This window comes from Camelus dromedarius, chromosome 11, assembly GCF_036321535.1.
Source record: "Camelus dromedarius isolate mCamDro1 chromosome 11, mCamDro1.pat, whole genome shotgun sequence".
NCBI classification, from domain to species: domain Eukaryota; kingdom Metazoa; phylum Chordata; class Mammalia; order Artiodactyla; family Camelidae; genus Camelus; species Camelus dromedarius.
The window spans coordinates 5954642-5969192 of record NC_087446.1 but is presented as its reverse complement, the minus strand read 5'-3'; the positions used below and the strand labels follow the sequence as shown (position 1 = coordinate 5969192).

Genomic DNA, 14551 nt, shown 5'->3' with positions numbered 1-14551 from the left:
GTCCCTACCGGAATTTGCGTAGATTTTGGCACATTGTAGGTGCTCAAGCAGAATTCATGGCATTGAATGGAACTGAAGAGATACTACAAAGGTGCTGCCTCTGACACGGGGATTTAAAACCACCCTGTGGCAATGACATACTACTCTGTCAAGGTAGGAGAGGTTGTCCTGTCATAAAGCCCCCTAAGACATGATGTCACACACAGACACCACACAGCTTGTGGAAGGGAGGGTCTGTGATTGGACTCCCAGACTTAGCTGGGCTCCTGTGCCCTTCTCAGTCTCAGTCCTGGAGTCTGAGGGAAGGTGAATACTGCCTGTGTACTGCAAACTGCTCAGATCATCAAGGTTGGCAGATTTGGTAAGCAGTTTCAAAAGGCTGCCCTCAGTAAACCACCCAAGCAGGTGAAATTTGTCTTTGCGACTCTTAGCCACCTTTTCTGTATCCCTCCTGCTTAGTGTTCCCCTTTCCTCCTCTTCTTCTCTCACTCAAAACCTTCTCTCAGAAAAAACCTGATGACTCCGCTCACACCCAGTTACAGGTGACTAAAAAGCTTACTGTTGAACATGTTGCTGGCAGTATTCTCAGGGAAGGTGAGTCGATGTGAAGGGTGTCCTGCAGAGAGATGCAGTGAGCTGAGGCCTGAAAAAGGCCCCTTGGATTTGGTGACAGGGAGGATATTGGCGACCTGGTGAGAGAGATTTCCAAGTTTGAGGGGGACAGAAACAGATTGAAGTGGGTTGTGGAGTGACGGAGAGGTGGAGTGGAGTGAAGACAGATACCCTGGACAGCTCTCTCAAGGAGACTGGTGTGCAGGGTAGGGGACCATTAGAATGGTATCTGGAGAAGGGATATGAGTTCAAGGGAGAAGTCTTTTTCTTTTAATGGAAGACATGGGTAATGTGTTCAAATGCTGATGAGGAGGAGCCACAAGAGAAGGGACGGCTGAATATACAAGTGAGGGAGGAGACCCCCAGATACCCCGGTTGGAGAATCTGGGTGGATGGGGCACAGGAGGGGGATGGCCCCAGAGAAGGGTCACAGCCTCCTCCCCTGAAGAGGAAATGACCTGTGAGAAGCAGAGGATGGGTGAGTTTGGTAGCAGAAAGTCTAGGGAACGTGCATCTGATGGTACCTGTGTTCCTGCCAAAAGTGAGGGAGGCAGAAGAGGGGTTAGAGGTTTAAAGAGAGATTCTGAAATAGTCTCTGTGGAGAACGGGGAACTCACTTGGGAGACGGAGCCTTACGAGGCCACACTGAGGGCCATCTCCCCCCGGGACCGTGGCTTCACAGTGTGTCTGTTCATACGCAGCTCAACACTGAAGGCAGGCCTCTAGACAGGGCGCTTTTGCGGAGGCCAGGGAGTCTCCTCCCGGTGCTCCCAAGATGATCCCAAAAACGCTGCATAACCTGGAAAATGCTTTAAATTGTTGGTAGTTTTTAATTGTTTTTATTTACTATTATACTTAGCCGCCTACACCTGGGGTCATTTTGCACCAAATATTCAATAGAACTCTACCTTTTTCCTTAATCCACTCTCAACCCCACCCCCCCTTTTCCATCCTGATTCCCCAGGACCTACCTTTCCAACTCTGAGGACATTGAAACAGCTTTTGTCTGGGGCTCTGAGGTCTTGGGAGAAATTCCCGAGCATTTTCTAAGCTCCTAGTGCTAGCCCACTCCATCCTGAGTTTGGCCTCCTGCTGTGACCAGCAGGCTTTCCCCTGGATGAACCTTGCTGGTGGAGGTCCTGCCGTTCCCCTAACTGCCTCTAGCCCACTGCAGTCTCCCTGCAAGCCACAGGGTAAAGGAACACCAGGATCCTGGGCCTGTGTGATGCACTGACTGCTGCCTATCTTTTCTTCTTAGACTGAAAATGGTGCTTGGTATGTGCTGCCAGAGAGAGAGGTAAAGTTTAGGTGGGCCCTGTTGCCATGCCCTGAAAGATCAGGAAAGGGAACCCCCCAACTTGGTCTCACGAGGAAGGGAAAATAGGATTCTATATTCCCCTTTCCCTGAGTGTTATAGTGTCTCTGGGACTTAGGGTCAGAGTGGAGGGCCTGGTTCTGACAGGTGGGATGTGCTTTTGTATGTGTGTATGTGTGTAGGCAGGGAGCCATCATCTTAGCAGTGCAAAAATGCTCTGTTTGTCCCAAGGGAGGGGTCCTAAAAGAACAGGATGGACAATGGAATATTATTTCTAATCCAGGTTGTGGGATCTGTCAGTCCAGAGTAGAGAGGGCTTTGGAGGGCTGTGGGGAGAAGAGCTAATCCAGCACTTGAATAAACAACTGTGAATGCCCAGCCAAGGCTGAGTCCCTGCCTTCTGGCTGGAGAGGCAAGATGGACCTATATAAACAAGTAAAGAAGGAGAGGAGAAAGGAGGGGAGCAGGGGTTCTTGTGGCTCCATGCTCCACGTCTGACTTTCTAAGTAGGCAGAGGCACAGAGTCATGCCGGCTAGTCAGCAGGGAGCCCAGGCTGAGCCCCATTACAGCTGATGGATTTATTCATCCACAAGTATTGATTGGACCTTCCCTGGAAGAGTAGGTCTTGGGGCTTGGACTGGGAAGAAAACCAGCACCCACTGGTGAGGGCACAAGAGACCCCAGCCTCACACTCAGCTCTGCTTTCCTTCCAGGCTCTACAAGTTCCTGTATGTAGTACAAATCTTCATCCTTGCAGGTAAGGGCCTGGGTGCTGGGGTGAGTTGGGGATGATGGCAGGACTCAGTGAACAAGTTCTCTTCTCAGAGCCACCCCAGTCTGCTGCTCCCCACCAGGATTCCCAGAGGCCTCCTGAAACTGCCATGTACCTGGCTGCCCAGGGCTGGCCACGCTGCTCGGAGCCACGGCTGGCCTTATTTCTCCCTTTCTTCCCTCTGCACTTTCATAGTGAAACTGGGATTTGAACTCATGTCTCACTCTAAACCCCCTGCATCCTCCCCCAAACACCCACAGAGAAACCAGAAAACCCCATACAACCTAATAATGTCCCACAGCATGATCTGCAACTTGCTTGCGTATCTTTTGAAAAACTACCCCCTCACACATTTTAAGTTAATACCTAGTATCTTTCATCACACATTTAAATAGTTTTAAAGGATATGATTTCTGGCATATTGTAAATACTGACATTTAAAAATAACTGCATCACTCTTCTAAATGTTTTAACTAGTCTTTTTTCACCTACTTGCAGGAGTGGTGTACTACTATTTTCAGGGGTCTCTGGGGAAAGCAGACCCTGACCATGAGATTGCTGGGGGCTCATCACAGGTAGGGACCTCTGTCAGGGTCAGGAGGCTGGGACTATCTCACTGTAGCCCAAATAGAGGTCATGTTATTTGACCTCAAATGTTCAACCAACTGCGTGTGTGTGTGTGTGTGTGTGTGTGTGTGTGTTCTGTCAAGGAGGCCCTGCCCCTCACAGGCTGGCTATATGGTAACTTCAGGGCTCTGTGGCAGTGACCCAGACAAACCTTAAGGAACATATAACCCCTAACGGGTATGAGTAGCCCTGAAATGTGGTTCTGTACTCATATGTGAATGGGGTGGTGGTGAGCAGGACACTTGCCTGGGGTTACATACCCTCTTTCATGTGCCAGGTTCGAGAACCTGTGGCAGAAGCCCCTACTCCCAGCCCTCTGTGAGGAAAACACAAATGGATGCTGGATGCTCACTGAGGGCCACGTGCTAGATTAGGTGTTGCCCATCTATTACGCCGTTTAAACCTCACAGCAACTCAGAAGCTCCCACTTTGTAGATGAGGAATCTTAGGCTCCCAGACGGACAGTGACTTGACCCAGGATGCCCAAGGTGACAGGACAGAACTACATACCTGGTCTCTGGAGGCCTTCTGCTCTCTGCCTAGTGCTGTTGGGAAGAGGGGATTTTCATGGGGACAAGGTTATCTGTGACTGAGCAACACTGAGAAGTGTGCGCTACACATTTAGGGAGTGTATTCAGAGATTGGAAAGCCCCTAACGAGGCCCATGTTGGCAGGTGCCTTGGGGATCACTGAGTCCAATGTTGATTCCTTTAAAATATATGTGTATATATATATATACACCAAATTTCCATCTTAAAAAGTTTTATTGTCTCCAAAGGTATCCATATAGTTTGATGAGTCAAAGTTTTAAGACTTGAAACAAAAAACTAGATGCATTTTACACCAACCATCTCCATCCACGATTCTCACCACCTTTCCAGCTTCCAGCCTTTCTAGTCATAGCCTTTGGTTTTGCCCCTATGGTTCTAAGTAGAAAGCTTATCCTTATTTGTCTTGATTTTTCAGATTTAAACATTATCCAGTGAATTCCTACAATGGAAGATGAGGATTTAGCTTTCTAACAAGTGCACACTTATTGCCAACACACATTTCATCTCTCTCCAGCCTTCCAGCATAGTTACAGCCTAATTTTTGGCACTGTAAATGTTTTAATCTGAGTAATGACATTTTCAATTGTGAAAAAAATTTACGTATCATATTGCTTTTTTCCTGATTTTTATATCATTTTGGCTTTTAAGCCCCTCCCCTAGAGTGGTCTCTTTTTATTCACTTTTTTAAAAATTAAGGTATTATTTATATAGATTAAAATTCATCCTTTTTTAGTGTACAGTTCTATGAGTTTTGACAAAGTATACAGTTGTGTAACTGCCACCACAACCAAGATGCAGAACGGCTCCATCATTTCAAAAAACTCCCCCATACTCACTTGTAGTCAACTCTTCCCCCACTCCCAGCCCCTGACATCCAGTGGACAGTTTTCTGTTCCTGTAGTTTTGCCTTTGCAGAACTGTCATATAAATGGAAACATCCAATATATGTGGTCTTTTGAGTCTTGTTTCTTTCACTCAGCACAGTGCATTTGAGGTCCACCCAGTAGCTGTGTGCAGCAGTGGTTTGTTCCTTCTTATTGCTGAGTAGTTGTCCACTGTGTAGATGTTCCATGGTTTGTCCATTCACCAGTTGAGACACTTAGATTGTTTCCAGTTTTTGACAATTACAGATAAAACCACTATAAATATTCCTGTACAAGTTTTATGTGAAAGTAGGCTTTCCTTTCACTTTAGGCAAATTCCTCGCAGTGGGGTTGTTGGGCCATGTGGGAAGTGTATATTTGGTTTTGTAGGAAACTGTCAAGCTTTCCCAAAGTGTCTGGTACCCATTCTGCATTCTCACCAGCAATGGATGAGAGGTTCCACTTGTTCTACATCATTTCCAGTATTTGCCTTAAAAAAAAAAAGCCATTCTAATAGGTGTATATTGTAATTTTTAGACTATATAAATAATATTCCTAGCTGAATCATGTAGCATACCATAGTTGTGTATAATTTTGGTTTTTCCTCTTTAAAATTGTTTTTAGTTTTCTCTGTACCTATAATTAATTCACCCAAGCTCTCTAACAAAAAAAAAATTTCCTTGCAATACAATTAGACAAATTAGGCTGTTTATCAATATGATCATTTTCCTGGAGACATTACCTCATGGAGCCCTCCATCCTGTTTCCATCTGGACAGGATGCCCTTGAGGCCTGCTGCGCAGCTGGGGCCTCCCTTCGCTGTCATTCTGGAGGACGCTTCACTTTTGTTACGTGTGGGAGCCCGTGTTACTCTCTCTTTCGGTGGAGCATAACCTCTGGTTCCTTCCTGAGGGGTTGTCTTGAGGTAGTATGTCTGAAAAGGTCTTACTTCATACTTAGCTAAGAGTTTGGCTAGGTTAGAATTCTAGACTAGAAATAATTTTCTCACAGATTTTGAAGATCCTCACTGTTTTCTGACCTCAAAGATTGGTGTTGATGAAAGTCGAATTCCTAAAACAGACTTTTTTCTGTGTGTTTCTGGAAGTTTTTAGGTTCTTCTCTTCATCCTCAGTGTTTTGAAATCTATTAATGACATAATCTGGGGTGGGTCTCCTTCATCCGTTGTCCTGGACACTTGGTGATTCCTTCTTTTCTGGAAACTCATGTCCCTCGTCTTTGGGAAACTGTCTTAAAAAGCTCACATACTTACTTGGTCTCTCCCCCTGCCACTTCAAGTGTTGACTCTCTTCCTTCTGATTTCGCTGTGGGAGCTCCTGACCTCTTCTCTCTGTTCTTTCTGGGGAATGCTTTTTTCAACTTTATCTTCTACACTTTGATTGGATTTTTAATTCCCATGATCATATTTTTGTTTTTAAAGAATTCAGGGGGGGAGGGTATAGCTCAGTGGTAGAGCTTGTGCTTAGCATGCATGAGGTCCTGGGTTCAATCCCCAGTATCTCCATTAAAATAAATAAAAACATAAACAAAACTAATTACTGCCCCCCCCAACACACAAAAGACTTAGAGATTGCTCTTTGAACAGAGCCTACTCTTGTTTCATAAATGCAAAGTTTTATCTTCCTGAAGACATCAATTATTGTTGGTTTGTAGTCTTTGAGTCTCTGTGCAGCAGGCATTGACTGTGGAGACTAGTGCATCGCTGAGCACTTAAGATGTCACTTCACCTTCCCTCTCTCCTTTCTCTCTTTGTTGTGCAGCCCATAGGGGAGACCTTAAGGCCAGTGTGGGGGCAGATGGATAAGTGCTATCCTGTGACTACCCAGGTGGGTAAGGGCTGGGGACCTCTCTTCCCCTGGCGTAGGGTGGCTGTCCTGGGCACCCTTGGGAGGCACACACAGTAAGAAGATGGGCCCGACTCCCACACACTCAGAGCTGTATGTCACGTCCCATTTCCCTACGCAGAGACACAGAGTCAAGAATGGGAAGAAGCAAGACTCCGAGGTAAGTGAGGCCTGCTCGGAAGGGCCCAGGGCTGGGGCTCTCTCCTGCTGGCTCCATGAGCTCACAGCCAGGAGTCCCCGGCAGAGTGGCAGGGCCCCTCTAGGAAACTCACAGCCCTACCACGGCCCAAGCTGAGAAGGGAGGGAAATCTGTTGAAAATAAAGAACTATACACACTCCAAGTGTGGAGGATGGGGAGGGGTTAGGTGAGCAGAGGGCCCTTCTGCCTTTTTCTGCCCTCCTGACCCTCCCTGCAGGCCATGACCCCCAAGACAACGGGAGGGCCAAATGATGCTGCCCCCAAGGAGGAGACGGATGTCTTGTCTCAGGATGAGGGCGAAGTGAGATCCCCAGGGGAGGAAGCGGCCAGCCCAATTCCAGCTGGGCAGGAGGTGGCTGAGGAGGAGGCTGTGTCAGTGCCTCCAGGAGGGGAGGTAAGGAAGCCCCTGCCTCAACTGGGACATCCCAGCATGGCTCTTACTGAGAAGCCCCAGGGCGCTGCAGGGTGGAGAGGCCATGGGGAAGGAGGGCAGTGGTGGGGGGTGCTGGGGCACCCCCAAGATGACTGGGCCAAACTGCTATCCCAGTGGAGGAACAGCTCTGTGTGGAGCTGAGAGGAGCAGACATGTGTAAGCGGAGTGGCTCTGAATCCTGGCCTCCCCCGACTTCTTGTTAAGTGCGGCTTCAGTTTCCCCATCTGCACAATGTAGAACCTTGCCCCCACCACGCCCCTTCTTCCTTCCCAGGAAACTAAAAAGGCCCGAAAGGAGATTGCTGTATATACTTCTGGTAAGACAACTGACCACAGCCTGCTGTAGCAGGGCTGCCCTCCTCCCTAATCTCAGTGACCCTGCAGAGGTCACAGATAGCCCAGCTCCTCTCAGACTCTCCTGCCCCAGGGAGGGGAGGGAAGAAACCCAGGTAGCCAGATGCCTTATCTTCCCTGAATGAGCCCCCTTGGCTCCTTCCTGGTTTGGCAGGACTCGGGGACCACTCCCCTTGTGCTGGAGGAATACCCTAGCCTTTTATCAATGCTGCCCTGCTCCCCTGGTACAGAGGGTGCCCTGGCCCTGGGGAAAGGTTCCTTCCAGAAGTGGACCCACTGGGCTTGCCTGTTTGTGCTTTTTAGAGGCCTCTGAGGTGGACATCAAGGAAGAAACGCCTGAGGGCTGGGTCCCCCAGCTGCTGAGGAAGCTCTGGCTGGGCTGGTTCCCAGCCTCTGACTTCCCCAAGACTCAGAACCGTGAATGACAGAGTGTCCAGTAAATCCACAGCTGCTGCTTCTGCAGGTCTGGCTGCCTCCTTTCAGGGGCCTCAAATTCCCACAAACTGAGTGTGGCTTTGTCCACGCTCCCTGCCCCAACAAGCAGTACAAGGTTACACAGTGTCATAGCAGAGCAAAGACTAGGGCCAAGATGTCTCCTCCAAGGTCCCCACATGGCCTTCTCCTGCTCTGGCCACCTCATTGTCACATGGGTTCAAGATTGACCACTGTCCCTAGGTCATCCCTACGGCCCACAGGGCTTATTATTCCCTGTCCTGCCCAAGCCTCTCGAGAGCCCAGACTGACCTGGCCACTCAGGATGGAGCCCCAAGTTGGAGCCCAGATGAGTGTCCTCCTCCTGCTCTGGTGTGGCCGTAAGTGGCAACTTCTACTGGGCAGGGGTTGGATGAGCATCCCTAAGGGGCTGGGAAAGGAAGCCCATCAGATCTTGGGGCAGCTCATTCCTGGGCTGCTGTCAGGCCTCCCAGGGAGAGCATTGGCATCTGAAGACTGAGCCCTGGGTAATAACTCAGCCTGTCGCCTCCCAGCCATCCCTGAGTTCCCCACCTTTTGGGGCAGCAGCTTGTGGTGCTGGCTGAGCTGCTGGCCCATGGTACAAGCTGGGTGTGGCTGGGCCTGAAATGTGGGCATCTAGGCAGAGTTTCTAGGCAGAGTGGGGCCCTCCCCATCCCCATCGGGGCCTGACAGCTCTCACCAGCCTATTCGAGCTCCTCACAGCAGAAACCAGGATCTATTTATAGACTTTGTCACTAACCCAGGTAATCAGCATTGGGTTTCTAAAGGTGACTAGGGGATAATCTCTCACTTTCTGAGCCTCAGTATACCCCTCTCTCAAATGGGGTCAAATGACAGGTAAGGATGGATCAGGCTAGGGCAGAAGCTGGACCCAGGGAGGCTGCTTAGGCCCCGTCACTGCCAAGGGGCTGGTCAGGGGCCCCAGGTGGGACTCAAGCCAGGTTGCAGCCACCAGACTGGTTTATTGTACATCAGAGCTACTCCTGAGGAGTGGGTGGAGGGTTTGGTGTCCCCGTCTAGCGAGGCACAGCACAGAGCTGGTAGGGGGCTGGGGTCACCAGGAAGGCAAAGATACCATGGTCACTTGGGCGGGGCTGCCCAGGGGGCACCGAGAAGCTGAAGCGCTGCAGGAGGCAGGTGAAGAAGAGGAAGAGCTCCATGCGGGCCAGCGGCTCCCCGAGGCACAAGCGGCGGCCTATGTGCAGGTGTAGGGGCTCTGTGAGCCTGGGGGCCTTCGCTCCACCCCACCAAGACTCCCTTGGGAGGGGGAGGCAAGCCAGGCACCCCATAGGCACCTGCTGAGAAAGGCATGAAGGCCTCCTGCTTGACAAAGTGGCCCTGGGCATCTAGGAAGTGCTCCGGATGGAAGCGGAAGGGCATCTTCCATATGGTCTCATCTTTCAGCACCGATGACAGGTTGGTGATGAGCGTTGTCCCCTGGCAGGAGATATCTGGCATGGGTGGGTGTGGACTGGGGGGGGGTGCCTGGACCTCTGCCACCAAACACACCCGGGGAGCACACACACTGCCTGGCACATACCTGGACTCTTCAAGTGACCCTCAGCCCAAGAAGCTTCTTGGCACCCTCCCTGTCCCCATGGCAGGGCCAAGTGACCTGCCTCCCATGGGTGTCCTGACTGCCACATGTCCTTGCATGCATGGGCTCCTCCAACACACTGCAGTGGCACACTTTAGTTTGTCTTCCCCACCTGACTGGGGCTCTGAATGGACAGGGCAGGCCCTGCCTCTGCTCATCCCCACACCCACCCGGGCTGGGACATTTGTTGCCTGTGGAAATGAGGATTGGATGCCTTCAGCTCCCATCCTGGCCCCACCTAGCAATGGCCATACTGGGGCTACCGGTGGCAGGTGGTGCTGAGCTGGGATGAGGAGGGCTGTAGGCTTACCTTTGGGATGAGGAAGCCCTGCACTTCAATGTCACGGGATGTCATGTGGGGCAAGCCTAGTGGGACGATGTCCCCAAAGCGCTGCACCTCATGCACCACGGCCATGGTGAAGGGCATGAGGGCCTGATCCCCCATCTCTGGTCGCCGTGCCGGCCCTATCACCTCATCGATTTCCTGTTGCACACGTCCTGGAAAGGTAAGTATCCTCAGTGGTCAGACCCAAGGTCTGGGCCCCAACCTCCTCCTGCCTCCTGTATAGGGCTGTGCCCGCATGGAGGAGGAGGTCACTGTGACCTCTGAGCTGGGGCTTAGCCTCAGCACAGAGCTGCTGCTGGTGGCCAAATCAGCCAAGCTCAGGGGCCTCAGACTGTCCCTTTCCTCCCTCACCCATCCCACCCGGCCCCCCTGGGCTAGGCTCACGTTGCACGTCTGGGTGCAGGATCATGAGGAGGAGGGCCCAGGCCAGCGTGGCTGAGGTAGTTACCATCCCAGCAGAGAACAGGTCAAACACCACTATGCGCAGGTTGTCGTCATTGAAGCTGCTCTCGGGGTTCCCCTTGGCCTGGGCCATGCAGGGAAGGTAAGCTCAGGGGCAGAGGGAGGGAAGGTGAGCTCAGGGGCAGAGGGAGGAAGACCCAAATGGCTTCCCACTCTGCTCCTGTCAGCCCGGACGGGTGCATGACCACAGGGTAATACACAGGCCCCACCTTGCCTGGGTTCGCCTCCTGGGGTCCTCAACGCACACCCTTGTCCCTGTCAGCTCACCTCCTCGATCTCATCCATGAAGATGTCAGTCAGGTCTCGGGGAGGCTGGGCCCGGTCTCGAGTCATCCTGTGCTCGGTGATCAGTTCATCCATCATGGCCACGAAAGCCCTCTGCCCCGAGAAGACCTTGGCGGCCAGCCCCGGGATACGCAGGAGAACTGGGGCTGCTTCCAGCACCTGTGCAGGTCACAGCTATGGGGCCCTGCGGCCTCCTGGTGCTCAAGGTGTTCACCTTGACCAGTCAGGCCCCAGCTATCTCCAGGGTGTCCCCGTTATTGACCTTGTACCCCCCTAAGTTCTGGCCTTCACCCTCTCTCCTGACCCTGGGCCCAGGATAAACCTAAAGTCTACATCTCATGGGCGCAGCTGCCTGCCAGTGAGGGAGCCCTCCTAAGCCCGCTGACCCGGGCCCCGCCTCTCCCTTCAGTGTTTGTCCTTTCCTCAGTTCTAGGCCTTTTCCCTTGCAGTTGCCTCTCTGGGAATGCCCTTTCTCCTCTGGCCCCCTACACTAATCCTCCTGCAGGAAGGCCCATTGCAGGGCTGAGGCCTCCTCAACGGAACTCGCCCTGCAGGGCTCCTCGGCGCCTACCTCCCCTCACCTGGCGCAAGAAGCCAACGTCCTCCTTCAGTCCCTTCTCAATTAGTTCCAGCAGCTTGAGGATGCAAGGATCGTTATACTCAAAGCGGCGCCCGAAGGTGAGGGAGGAGATCACGTTGCTCACCGCTTTATTCAGGAAGGCGTTGGGGCTAAAAGGGCATCCTAGGAGGGGACGATGCGGGTCAGGGCGTCGCCTCTCTCTCCTCTTCCCCAGCTTCTCCAAACTTGTCTCTTCTCCTGCCCCTTAGCCCCAGTACTCACCAGCCTGGTCGGCGAAGGCAGCACAGAGGCACGAGGCCTCTTCGGTCACCCATTGCTCCAGAGACTTCTTGCCCATGCCTAAGTTGCGCAGTGTGGATACGGAGAAGCGCCGCTGCTCGCGCCACGCGCGCCCATAGCGCGCTAGGATGACTCCTGGGGGCGGGGCGGGCACGTGGGCGGGGCTTGGATGAGCCGCGGCCCCGCCCTCTGCCGCAAACTGTGCCCGCGGGTTCCCCGCCCTGCCCATTGTTCTGCTCACAGCCCCGCCCCCTTTCTGGGCAGGTCGCGCCACCTGTTCCGTCCCTGCTAACCTCGCCCTCCTCCCTCTCCCAAGTCCCTCCCCATTTGACACCCCCTTCCAGTTGGGGACAGGTCTCACTGTGCCCTCCCGCATTGCTCGCCAACTCTCCCCTGCTAGGGGCAGGTCTCGGATCCACTTTTTGTTCTGCCCACCGTGGCCCCTTCCTCATTAGGGGAAGGTCCTGGCCCGCCCCCTGCCCCGCCCACTCTGACATCGTCCTCCTCATTCCTAACCATACTGACGTCCCCTTTGTGCTCAGTGACCCAGGGCCTCCCTCTCAGCAAGGTCCCGCCCTCTCCCCGCCCATGTTCCTCCCCCTCCACCCTTGACTCGGGCGACTCGGGCTTCTTTCTCCACCGTGCGCCCCTTCAGATTCGCTCGCTCTTTCCTGCACCGAACATTCACGACCCTGCCTCCGCTTGGCCCTGCCGGCATCGCCTCACTGCTGGCCCTGTCCCTGCCAGGATGCGGTCTCTTCCTTCCTCCGCTTGCCTTCAGAGCGCGGCCCCAAACCCAGGTGCTCGTAGACAGTCGCAGGTGGGCGGTCAGCGGTGTCCTGGCTGTGGTACACCAGCGCCTCGCGCACAGCCGCCAGCCCGTTGAGTACGACCACAGGCGTCCACACCTGCTGCAGGCTGAACACGTCCCCGAAGCGACGCCGCAGCTGCAGGCCAAAGGTCAAGGAGCATCGTCAAGCCTCGACCCGCGAGGGTGCTGGCCCAGCATCATGGCCTTAGTCTTGGGGGGCCTCTGGGCCACCAGTAGGGAGTGAGTGCAAGGACTTTATCCAGCTTGTAAGCCCGGGAGGAGGGTCACATCCGCTATGGTCAAGGACTCCATGTTGGATCAGACTACCCAGCTATGACTGTGCAAAGGTTACCAAAACTGTCAAATTAGCGTCCCATTTTACAGGAGGCCCAAGGTCTCACAGCAGCAAGATTTGAACCAGATCGCTATACCTCTCTCAACCTCAACTTCTGATTTAAATACAACTCATAACCAGACTCCTCTCCCCCATTCTCAAGACCTTTCCTCCTGATGTATTCAGAAAGGACTCAGGCTCACATAATTTAAGTGCTGGCCAACTGAATCCCCAACCTGCTGCCAAGTCCCCACCTTCCCTCAGTGCCTCTGCCTTCTCTGAACTTTGTTTGGAAAATCCAAACTGTCCTCAGGCCCTGCACGAATGCCCTCCGTCAGGGAGCCTCATCAGTCTAGTTCCTTGTCCAGCCTGTGACTTCATCCACCACCCACTGCTGCTAGGTGGGGTCCCCAGCCCCTCTGCTGCCCACCCTCCAACCCTGCCTTCATTTCTCACCTTGCTAAAGCTGTGAACTGGGTCCTGGAAGTTCACCTGCAGCAGGTTACCCAGCACAGGCAGTGGCATGGGGCCTGGTGGGTAGTGTGCAACCCAGAGTGAGCGCCGGTGCATCAGGTCCACCAAAAGCAGGAAGATGACGATGGCCATGGCCAGGGTCCCTAGTGTATCCCCAGTCAGCAGTCCCATGGTTGCCTCAGAGTGGGCTGGGCTCCTCACCACACCAGGCACGTAGGACCAGGAGAGGCAGGCACTCTCACCACATCCCGAGGGCTCGACCAGCCTGGACCCTCTTTATCAAGGGAGGTGAGACTGGCCTTTGCCCTCAGCCCTGAACCAACCTGCCAGGGAGATTGTGTAGTCAAAGGGTGCAGGGGTGGCCGCTGTCCCTCCTGCTCGCTCCAGGTGCTTATCCCAAGGGAGTGGGGGTTAGGATTTGGGAAGTCCTCCCCTCCCCCAAGCCTGACTCTCCAGCTCTGTAAAGATTCCAAAGAAGAATCAGGGGTCTTTGGACTTGATCCTGCCATCCACTGGTCACTTTAGGCTCACACTCCCTAATGTGGTCACAGTCTCATCCCCAGAACATGTCCCTACCGTCTCATTATCACCTGTCTCCTCCTGAGTGGCCTTCACTTCCCAGGTTTGTTACTGGGCTTCACTGGTGCTCTAGGAGGTCACAGTGATCAGAAAGACCATTGTAGGGGGGATGAAGTTCTCGGTGTCCCCTCACGTCACATGAGTACACTCAAAAGACAGAATCACACACCCCTAAACCATTCACACCCTCACATACTACTCACATGCACATATTTACACACCCACGAAACCACACACATTAACACATGTACCACTTACACACAGACCCAGCATCAAGCCCTCTAGTTCTCAGGGCCTGCCTGGACCCAACCCCCCTCCTCCCACCTTGAGGCTGCTGGCAGTACTGCTGGGGGCCCGCACCTGGCTGGCTGCTGGCTCAGCTTCCTTGGTTTGTTTTCACCTTGTTTGTTTTCCTTGGCCTGGTTTTCGCCTAGTTGTGGTTGTGGCTGCGGTGAGTTTGAAGCTAGGGGTGGGGAGGCAGCAGGATTGTTTTCAGATTCCCTGGTCTCCCTGACTAGCCAGTTCCATGGCCCAGAGACGCCTTCCTAAGTTTGTTACAAGTTGGTCCAAGGACCTCCCAGCTCTTGTGGCCATCCAGGTGATGAATCTCCTTCTTGCCTGTGTCCATTTCCTGACTCGAAGAAATGTGGGGTGGGTGCTTTCCTTTGTTGACCAGGCTGCCAATAAGCTCAGGGCACTAGGGTAGCTTAGCATAGGATGTGACTGTCCTCGGAGGAGTGGG

General features: G+C 53.1%; 2 protein-coding genes across 3 annotated transcripts in view; one reads left to right on the top strand and one right to left on the bottom strand.

Annotated features, from left to right (window-relative positions):
• Positions 1 to 12898, top strand: part of LOC105091983 (uncharacterized) — a 31001-nt gene extending 18103 nt beyond the window's left edge. The window contains exons 2-11 of one of the 2 annotated variants that reach the window (XM_031463364.2): positions 1871 to 1909; positions 2642 to 2685; positions 3199 to 3275; positions 6520 to 6585; positions 6725 to 6763; positions 7020 to 7196; positions 7509 to 7551; positions 7892 to 10549; positions 10730 to 11430; positions 11581 to 12898. In XM_031463364.2, the coding sequence (XP_031319224.1) occupies positions 1878 to 1909; positions 2642 to 2685; positions 3199 to 3275; positions 6520 to 6585; positions 6725 to 6763; positions 7020 to 7196; positions 7509 to 7551; positions 7892 to 8013 (600 nt within the window). In that variant the 5' untranslated portion in view covers positions 1871 to 1877 and the 3' untranslated portion in view covers positions 8014 to 10549; positions 10730 to 11430; positions 11581 to 12898. The remainder of the gene's footprint in view (positions 1 to 1870; positions 1910 to 2641; positions 2686 to 3198; positions 3276 to 6519; positions 6586 to 6724; positions 6764 to 7019; positions 7197 to 7508; positions 7552 to 7891; positions 10550 to 10729; positions 11431 to 11580) is intronic. The other variant, XM_031463367.2, reaches the window with a different exon arrangement.
• Positions 9009 to 13401, bottom strand: LOC105091879 (cytochrome P450 2D14). Its single transcript, XM_031463362.2, has 9 exons — positions 13213 to 13401; positions 12387 to 12558; positions 11594 to 11746; positions 11334 to 11494; positions 10735 to 10911; positions 10390 to 10531; positions 9970 to 10157; positions 9358 to 9499; positions 9009 to 9257 (listed from the first exon to the last, which is right to left on the bottom strand). The coding sequence occupies exons 1-9, from the start codon at positions 13399 to 13401 to the stop codon at positions 9079 to 9081; spliced, it is 1503 nt and encodes a 500-aa protein (XP_031319222.2). The 3' UTR covers positions 9009 to 9078.
• Positions 13402 to 14551: the final 1150 nt, after the last annotated feature.